The following is a 10,307-nucleotide window of genomic DNA, read 5'->3' as shown; positions in this document are numbered from 1 at the left end:
TGTTACATTTAACAATGTGAACATTTGCAAAACTGTGTGCGTTCCTTTATGTTTTGGTGAAGAAAAGTGATATGGAAAGCCACCATCTTCACTACACTTTTTTAAACAAGATATTCTCACAGTGTAAATGTCCCATTAACATACTCCCACACAGAGCACTTTGGAGCGCTGCAGCATGGCTTACAGCGCAGAGCACGTCAGAGAATCTCGTTAGCGGCTGTGGAAGAGTTTAGTGGGGGCTTACACTACTACTCAGCAAAGGGCTCTTACTGAGGTCAGGGTTAAAACTGATTGCAAATAGGCCTAATGTTAAGGTTCGTCCAGCATGAAGTGTCATTAGCTAAATTAGCTACTGCTTTACATGGGCTGAACATGTTAAGTTTCTTGCATAGTACAGTAGAAGGAACAGGTAGGTCTGTAGCAGATTCATTTTTACTGCAAAAGTGCAAGTGTATCAACTTCAATACTTCAAATCGCAATATCATTTTTCATTTACCGCAACCTTGAATCACAATACCGATCCCTCCTGTACCTCTCTTAAATAATTAAGCTGTTATATATAATATATTCTTAATAATGCACTTTGCTGATCCTTTCCATCTCAAATATATCATGATTAAATGAGATTGTAAATGAATTTACAATGCAAATTGTGCCACCATTTAGAATAACAAAATAATTATAATTATAGTGGGAAATAACTGTGAGTTTGCAGGTTCTCAGTTTCAGATGATTATACACAAATGAAAAGGTATACATAAATCTGATATTCTGTATCACATACTAATAGATCAACCTAAATCCTACAAAATGGTCCTTAAGGTGAAGCAGATATATATCTAGTTATGCAAACATCAATTAATCTGTTCTAACAGGTTGACACAAACAGGAACCCAGGTCCAGTCTGTCAGCTGACCAACAGGTGTTGCTAACTAGCCACTTTATTAGCAGAACTTCTCACTGTGTATGCAATCTGGCTCAACTTTAACAGCAAAACAATTTTTCAACAATGCACTGAACGACCCAGTTGACATAAAATAGGTAGCAAAAATGTAACCAGCTAACATTAGCATCTTCACAAACTAGCTAACCACTAGTTGCTCTTTACAGCTAGCTACCTCGCCAATCTCTTCTAGCATTCGCTCAAGTAAACTGAGGTTAGCTAGGTTTGTACGTCTGATTTAGGTCTGATTTTTTTTTGCTGAATGTTATTTTGAAACATGTCCCTGTTAGCAACTTTGTACACAAACACCAGGGCTTGAATTCAATATTAAGTGGAAAAGTAGAAGCCAGTGTAGGAAATGTGGGGGTGGTTTTAGTATTTTTTTAGCCCTTAAAAATGGATACTGTTACCCTCTACCGATATTAACAAAAGCTGATCATATTCCCTTTTATGAATTGTACTCCCAAGTCTGCTACTTTAGAACAAATAAAGACGTTTTTGCTAATTGGCCTAAGGAAGAGTGCATTCAGTCAATATGGCCTCAAAGACGGATAGTTTTCCCTTCTAATTGAAATCCAGACCAAAGAATAAAAATAGTTGACGGTGTTAAGGAGTGAGAGGGGAAAAGGCAGCAGCAAGAGAGCAGAGGCCATTCAGCTAACGGGCTCACTGTAATCTCATAATGAACTTCAACGTGTGGGAATGAAAGAAAAGTGGATGGAAAAGAGGCTCAGCTAAAAAAGAAGAACAGTGGGATGGGATAGGACCAGGGCCGCCTTAATGCACGGGCTGAACGGGGCTGAAGCCCAGGGGCCTACGGAGATCAGGGGCCTATCATGAGCCAATAAAAAAGTTAAAAAAAAAAAAAAATCGGATGTTTAAAAAAACTTTTAAATAAACAAAGTCTTGACTTTCAGAATACGAAACTTTTATTTCCAAAATCACACGATAAATACATTTTTGAAGCTTGTAAAGGGAAGATGACAGCTCTCACTCGCCACTCACTCCTCCTCCCTCCGGCTGACATTAAGAATGTAAGGTGTATAGTAATCATAGATAACACGGCAGGGTCCGTTACAGTTTGTTTTCATCTGGTTTCAAATAAACAAAGTCTTGGCTTTAAGAATATTAAAATTGTTTCGGCAAATTCAGATGATAAATACAACGTTGAAGATTGTAACGGCATAATTACAAGCGGAGAACGGAGTAACTTGACGTCACAGCAGGCATAACAACAGCCTGTGTTTCTCGTGAGTGTTTTCCCCGGGAAACAAACACAATACACACAAACGCAAAAATACACAAACACACACACTCACGAGCTTCCCCCAGACCAGTAATCCAAACGAAAATATCTTCCCTCCGTAGTATTTTGATCATTTGCTCCGCTAATCAATCAGATCGATGGATTCCAGAGATTTTTCTCAAACATGATGACTCCGAAACAGTGGGCGCCACTTAACAGCCAATCAGAATGAGAATATGTTTCACATGTGACTTATTCAAATTGCGAGCGATTGAGTGACAGATGAAGGTTGTTTAGGAGAAAAAGTTTGAGAAGAAAAAGTTTGAGAGTGGCGCTCAGAAAAGGAAAAGGAGTTTCGAGACAAGCAGCTATTACAAAAAATGCCGAAGCTTACAGGTTATTTTAAACCTGTAGGCCAGGATGAGGAGGAAGGACAGATGAGTTCTGTACCGAGCGCCAGCGGTGCCGGCCGCGGCGCCTCAGAGCCAAGTAGGCCGTCTGGTTCTGATAGCGATGGAGTAGCTGGAGAGGAAAAACAGACAGGAGGGACATTATCTGTTGGAGGAGATGGAGAGGACGACGAGGACTTGCTACGTGGAGGGGAGCCAACGGCAACCGGACAGATACATGAGGGAGGCCCGATACGTCACTCATCTGGAGGAGAGGACCAGGCGCGCGTAGAGCAGAGTGGAGAAGTGCGATCACAGAGCCTGCTGAGGCTATAAATGACTTTCATTTGTTGTCAACCCCAGGGCCTGATGGCAGGTTAAGGTGGGCCTGGATAGGACACAGAGAAGGAATGAGGTGGTCAGAAGGGAGGTGGCCATATATCGAGTGGTGAGTTAACTAAGTGTACACAACACTTTCAACAAACTTAATTTAATTGACTATCCTTCATACGTGCATAAAGAGGAATGTAGGCACATTCAGCTCATTTACAAAAACTAACACGCACACAATTGTTTCCTCTTGGCAATTGCTTTGGCAGCCAAACAAGGGGTCTGTCTGAAATCCCCTTGCCAATCCTCTAATGTCGTCAGAAATTAGAAAATCAAGGTGCCATCCACTTGACAGGTCAGGTAAAGCGAAGATTCACGGTAAGCATCCCCGGCAGTAAGCCTGACATTGAGCCCCTTGGCGAATGGGGAAAGTGTAGTGACACTTACAACTCAGTCAATCTGTTGACACAACATGTACTCTGTACCGTGGCATGAATAAAGTTTTAGGTTCAACATTGAACTAATAGTCATTTTTGATTAACATTTGATTAACACAAACTTAGTAACGTCAGAAGAAAAAAAACACTCCAATTACCTGCAAAAGTAAAAGCCTTTAACATGTCAGAGTAAATTTGACTTATAGGCCATATTTGTACATAATAGTGTTTCATTTGATATCTCGGTATTAATTGCTGGAATGCTTGATGAATAAAGTGCTATCAGATTCAGTTTTATCCAGACAAATACACACACAAAACAACAGTATGTCAAAGTAATTTTGTAGAAAGAAATCTAAAGGTTGCTTATTAAAAACAAGCTTCCATTGATGTGTTATGGTCTGATGCACAGATAATGCAGTGATAATACTTTTAAGCTACAGTAAGGGGCATAAGCATTGAATTATATGTATATGCATGTGTTTCTATGCATGGCTGTGTGTAAATGTGTGTGTCACAGCACATACAGGGTAATCTGCGGTAAGCTGGTTTATGGGCTCGTCTGCAGTGACGCAGATATCCGTGCCAAGCTTTGCACTGATAGATTCTTAATATAACTGTATATGGCCTATACCCTACTGACAGACTGTCTGCATCCTAAACATCAGGGGAGTTCATTGCAAACATGCACCGATATAGACCTTTTTTACATTTATTTATAAATGTATATTACATTGGATATATACTGTATACAAGTAATGTACCTGTAAAAGTGTGTAGTAGTCCCGGATTGATGTACATAAATGTATGCAGGGCCAAATGATAGTGGGTTAAAAAAAAAAGACCTAGGGGAATGTGGCTGTATGTACATCCCCCTTCCTCACCTGTGAATGATCACTGAAGGAAATGTCATATAATAGTGAAATAATTTACAGTAATTGTAATTAAGCAACAGCTTGAGCAACCCTTTCTGTTTACTGGCCATTATTGTACCAAGTTAAAGTTTATTCCAGACATCAAATATTGGGCATCTATTGGTAAATTAAGCTGATATCTAAGCATGTTTATCATTACTTCAATGATCAAACGTAACAATTTGGAACAGAAAGGGGATTACCCATATTTATGGCTAGTTTGGAGAGGATGGAGTGTCGATACATCGATACATAGTGGGTCCAATGTGTCTCATTTGTTGGTGTAACGCCCATTCTCCAGACACGCCTCCCTGGGCTTGCAGCAACTGCGGCGATTAGTAGGTGTGGGCTGTCAATCAAACCACCCCGCCCAAACGCCTCTCAGACGGGAAGCGCTCTGTTCACAACTTCTCCTGCAGCTGTGGAGTGGGACCTCGGTGGCACACCACACAGTACCAACGAGCAAGAAACGGACAAAATGTGAAGGGAAACTGCCATACACCACTTTCTGAAAGTGGGTGTGCAGTGGGAAAGTGTAGCAGTCCTTAAACGAGTTCGTAAAGTTGTTGTTAGGCAGCAGAGGCGCGCACTACTCCGTGCGTAAAAGTGAGTCAGAGGGGGTAAAGTAAAACTTCTGCGCTGGAAGAAACGTTTTCATGCTTGCAATGGATGCGTTTGTGTGCCTTTGGGACAAAATGAGAAACTGACACTGAGAAGAATAATTGTTCAAACTTTTGCAGTTGATGTTTTTAGAGTTTGGCGACCGAACCGGAGCGGAGCGCGCAGTGTAGTAGCAGATGCTGGACGGTGACTAAGCCTTACGGCTGGGAAGCTAATAAATTGAATGTGTCTGGACTGCAGACTTTATGTAAGAAGCAGGACAAGAAGTTAGGACACCGTCTAACTAGTTCTTTCCGCCACGCGCAGAGACGATGTTTCATCCAGAATCTTGATGTTATGATACTCATTAGCTCCCAAAGCTCCAGCAGTAGTTAGTGGCACGTTTCTACATCATTCTGTCTACCTCTTCTCAACATGAACGAAAGTGTTGATAGTGTTGACAGCTGTTCGGACGGAGAGAGCATCAACCTCAGTGTGCTCAATTGGGAGCAAGTGCAGCGGCTGGACACCATCCTCACCAGCTCCATCCCCATCCACGGCCGCTGGAGCTTCCCTACTCTGGAGGTGAAGCCCCGGGATATCGTCAAGGTGGTCCGGAGCCGCATGGAGGAGAAGCGGATCCATGTCCGGGAGGTGCGGCTGAACGGTTCTGCGGCTAGCTACGTCTTGCACGAGGACAGCGGTCTGGGCTGGAAAGATTTGGACTTAATATTCTGCGCTGACCTGAAATCAGAGATGGAGTTTCAGATAGTGAAAGATATTGTGCTGGACTCTCTTCTGGACTTCCTGCCCGAGGGGGTGAATAAAGAAAAGATCACACCAGTGACTTTAAAGGTAGGCCTATATTTAACGTGGCTCATATATGTAGATCATATGATTGTCAAACCTGACCGAATATGCACATCATTATATAATTTCCTTTCCCATTTATTTACACAGTAAACACTGCTGCAGTCACGTGCATTTTCTTTTTGTAAATAAATCGTACACAAAAAAGATTTAGATCTGACCTGAATACATGCAATCTGCACGGATACATAAGCCCTGAAATAGTAAAAAGGTCTGTTTCCAATTCAAAGAGGATTCTGTCTAATCCAATTGTAGTTGGATCCACATTAATAAGGCTGGCCTCAGTTACCTGGATACTGAGGACTGGCCCAGCTACTAATGGCCCACTAACTGATGTGATAAGCAAAACATCATTACTAACAGACCAAATCCAAGATTTCTATCTACTGCAAATAGCATTAATGTCCTATTGTTGAAGTCTGATCAAAGTAATCCTGTTTTTGTTCACATGTTTTATTCAGAGGATCTCAATGTAACACCCACAGTGCTTAAACACCACCGTGGGTACATGTGTGGTCTTTAGAAGAATAAGAAAAGCATGTTTATGTTGATGCACTAACACCATATTACACCAGCTGCAAAAGGAGGCAAAAAAGAGATAAACACAGGGAAAGAAGTAGGCCTGTGTGATGGAAAAAAGAAAATCTGGCATTCATCATTGTGGCCTTTAATTTGCTTTGATTATATTGGAGTAGTCTTCAGGACTTTAATATAGACAAACACATTAACACATGTTTTGAAGTTTGTTATACACTGTTGCCCATAAAGTTGGAATAACATATTTGTTGACCTCTTCTCATTAAATGATTGTGTGTAAATAGGAATAAAACAAGGAATGTGTCTGAAAACTGTGCAACAGTTTATATTGATAATTATTTGCTCTGATTCAGGATGATATGGCAGTTAAATCTATTTTTGTACCGATTAACTCCAACAATGTTTTTGGAACCAACGGTCTTTAAACTTTGGTGCATTATTTAGTCTGTAAAAACTCCTAACAATTTCCTTGTGCCTTGTTTTAGGAGGCCTATGTGCAAAAGATGGTGAAAGTGTGCAATGACTCGGACCGCTGGAGTCTCATCTCCCTCTCTAACAACCGTGGAAAGAACGTGGAGCTCAAATTTGTGGACTCTCTTCGACGGCAGTTTGAGTTCAGCGTAGACTCCTTCCAGATCCGCCTGGACTCACTTCTCCTTTTCTACGAGTGCTCGGAGCACCCCATGGCTGCCACTTTCCACCCTACAATCCTCGGGGAGAGCGTCTACGGCGACTTCCCCACCGCCCTCGACCACCTGCGCAAGCGCCTCATCTGCACCAGGAGCCCAGAGGAGATTCGCGGTGGGGGTCTGCTGAAGTACTGCCACTTGCTGGTGCGGGGTTTCCGCGCAGCCTCTGAACCTGAGATGAAACTGCTGCAGCGCTACATGTGCTCGCGCTTCTTCATAGACTTTCCCGATGTCAGCGAGCAAAGAAGGAAGCTGGAGTCCTATCTGCAGAACCACTTTGTGGACCTGGAGGACAGGAAGTACGACTATCTGGCCACGCTGTACGAAGTGGTGCAGGAGAGCACGGTGTGTCTGATGGGCCATGAGAGGCGCCAGACGCTCAGCCTAATATCGTCGCTGGCGTTGCGCGTCCTGGCCGAGCAGAACGCCATCCCAAACGCCGCCAACGTCACCTGCTTCTACCAGCCGGCTCCTTATGTGTCAGACGGCAACTTCAGCAACTATTACGTAGCGCAGGTTCAGCCCATGTACCACTGTCCTCCCTCGCCTTCCCACCGGTACATTCCTCCTCAGCACTATCCCATGTACGCCACCTGGTTGCCATGTAACTAAACTTTGGAACTTTTGGAACCAACTCCTTAAAAAGGGATGCATTTTAAACTGCTCCTTGAGATTGGAAATTGAGGGAAATGAGAAAAGGACATGGGACATAATTAGACAGATACAAAAAAGGGAATAAAGAAAGCAGGGGAAATGAGGACAGGCAGTGGGCCAGAGACAGGCTTTTCCTTGGGTCAAGGTGCCACAGTAGGAGAAGCTGAGCACACAGGGAGGGATGCCAACGAGAGAGAGGCTGACCCATCACATTTAGGGTCCTCTCATCAGCGCTATGGTTGACTTGGCAAACAAGAGTTTTGTAAGAATGTTGCGACTGACAGGAACTTGCACATTCTCTTCATATTATAACCAAAACAGACTTGCATACAGCTGCGGAGAGTGGCTTAGGACACACGTGATGCGCTGGTATCGAGTTATGGTCAGACAAGAGGTGACACTGTTCGTATGAGACTCTTTTTCACAGACAATGCAACACAAAAAAGGAACTGGATACTGTTTACTGACTTTGATTCCCATCTGAATACTGAAACAAAAAAAAACAACGAAGCAATGCATGTTTTCTTTAAGTGCCTAGATCAAGCCTAAAGGGAAGAGATGTCTTTATGAGTCTTTATCGTAGAACTGTTGAGTCATTGATTTCCGAGGTGATGAATGTACTGTGGAACGGAGAGTTGACCTATGCTGAGTAAGATCTCTAACGCTTTTGCAATCATTTCTGACAATGTTTAGTTCTGCCCTTATCTGCACTGCAGCCCTGCTTGACAAACTCACATCCTGATTACCAAAGAGGAAGTAGCAACATAATCTCATCATCTTTAGAGAGAGGGGGTAGGTGGTGGTTGAATCAAAATTCTTATGAAAATAAAATAGATGATCAATGTTAAGAGAAATGTACAGAGAAAGAGGTTTGGCACCGAGAGAGCAAACTAGAGAGAAAGCTTTTATCTGCAGTTTTATTGAAATGCAAAATAAGAGGGAAGGTGGAACGCTTGATTTCCAAAAAGCAATTTATCACAGAATGGCTACTTAAATAATTTCCATAATGAATATATATGCATATAAAATGCATCTTCATTTCATGTAGTCTATACTAAAATGCATTTGAGACATGTTTGATTGAAAACTGCCCTGTGGAGTTTCCATGTAAACAAACAAAAGTTATGTTGACATTCTGGCTCAGCAAAAGTGTTGCACACTTGTCTTCCTCCTCAACCATTTGCAAAGCCAACTTGGATAATTATTTTCTTTGCATTGGCCATATCCTTGTTTGCTTCTTCTTAACTTCGTCTAAAGCAGGATTTGATCTGGAAGAGTGTGACATTGATAACAGGATATCACACACATGTGTCCTTGTGTGCTTGAATTAAGATTTTCCAAAAAAGGACCTACCGGTAAAACCATAGTGGTCAGAAGGTCCACAGGGTACCATTGACTTAAAAAGAAAATGTTACACACAAAAAAGGGCAGCATTTTGTATGAAATCATTCTGAAACAGGGACAACCATTTATTTTTAAATTACACTGGAAAGTTTAAATGCAGTTATTTTATTCATTTTATATCTTGTTCTTATCGAATATATAATTTTTTACATCTTTTGTATGCCGTATAAAGTTGATTTTGACATGCTGTATGCAAAATATGTTCCTTCCTTGTTTGAGAGAGAAAGAGAACCGCTGCAGCACAAAACCAACTGTATGTTTGTCAGAGGGGTGGAGGTTGGATTGGGTGTGCAAGGATGTAGCAGCAGAGCAACTCCTGAGAGAAGTGGCCCAGCAGAGGAGGAACAATGTGGAGAAATGTGCTGCACCAAGCCTAAAAAGCTTCAAAGATGATTAAAGCACAGTGAATATTGGCCAATGTACATTTCAGCTTGTTTTGATTGTTTGGGATGTGTGGAAATTGGGCTGTATGTTCAGATACAAGCTGTCAAAAAATATTCTTACTCCTTAGCATGGAAAAGCACCAAACAATGGGGAACAATGCAAAAAGTGTGTAGCTCAGATGAGGACCATCACAAAGATATGTGAAGGGCTATAAGACATGTATTTGATATATTGATGAAAATAACTGGTGTAACTCTTTTGCTTTGCAAGTGCGTATTCTCTCAAACAGGTCAGATCTTTTCTATCGATTTTTGTACAGTTTGTATTTGGCTGATGTAGCTGGCAGATCCAAAGCTGTGTCGTTGAGTACTTTGTGGTGTATGCAAATGTGTGGGTTTTTTTGGCTGATGAAGAGCAGAACAGGATGAGACGGCGGCTATGCTAAGATGCAGATTTAGCTTAAGTTTGTTACATGTGTGCTCCGAGCTGTTTTACATGGGTTTATGTTGCTTTAAAGAGATTGTTACACAGTTTTACGTGTTTTTAAACTGCCGCCGTTTGTGGACATGAAAATAATGATCTGATAAGTGTGTTCAAGTTGATCAACTTGAGAATTAAAAGCAAAAAACCAGACAAGAGTTGTTCAGTTCGGTTTTTGACTCAGAAACAGTACCTGCTACAATAACAATTTGAATTAAAACTGCGGTCACAGACGTGCGCGCAGTGATGAGCAGGCCCATGCGTCTATGCGCCTGTCGGGGAGGGCAGCCGGTCGCCCCGGCGTCAAGTCGACGCACACGAGTCCTAAGGAATGAGCCGTTTGTCAGTTCTCTAATGTTCACGTCCCCGACACCTCGGTCCTCCGGCAGCGACCCGGAAACGGATGTTGGTGCGCCGTCTCGAAGGAAAA

General features: G+C 42.2%; 1 protein-coding gene across 1 annotated transcript; it reads left to right on the top strand.

The window, feature by feature from the left end:
* The first annotated feature begins 4,651 nt into the window (after nt 1-4,651).
* LOC117439869 (terminal nucleotidyltransferase 5A-like) lies at nt 4,652-10,033 on the top strand. The gene is made up of 2 exons (XM_034075983.2): nt 4,652-5,714; nt 6,752-10,033. Exons 1-2 carry the CDS (start codon nt 5,295-5,297, stop codon nt 7,565-7,567), a joined length of 1,236 nt encoding a protein of 411 aa, XP_033931874.1. The 5' UTR covers nt 4,652-5,294; the 3' UTR covers nt 7,568-10,033.
* Nucleotides 10,034-10,307: the final 274 nt, after the last annotated feature.

The sequence above is a fragment of the Pseudochaenichthys georgianus genome, chromosome 24, assembly GCF_902827115.2.
Source record: "Pseudochaenichthys georgianus chromosome 24, fPseGeo1.2, whole genome shotgun sequence".
NCBI lineage: Eukaryota > Metazoa > Chordata > Actinopteri > Perciformes > Channichthyidae > Pseudochaenichthys > Pseudochaenichthys georgianus.
The sequence above is the reverse complement of the archived record's forward strand: the minus strand, read 5'-3'. Positions and strand labels throughout refer to the sequence as shown.

Excerpts from the sequence above, each read along its gene's own strand:
- LOC117439869 (XM_034075983.2), top strand. The coding sequence starts at position 5,295 with ATGAACGAAAGTGTTGATAGTGTTGACAGCTGTTCGGACGGAGAGAGC. Across the intron at positions 5,715-6,751 it reads TCACACCAGTGACTTTAAAG|GAGGCCTATGTGCAAAAGAT; the intron begins GTAGGCCTATAT and ends GCCTTGTTTTAG.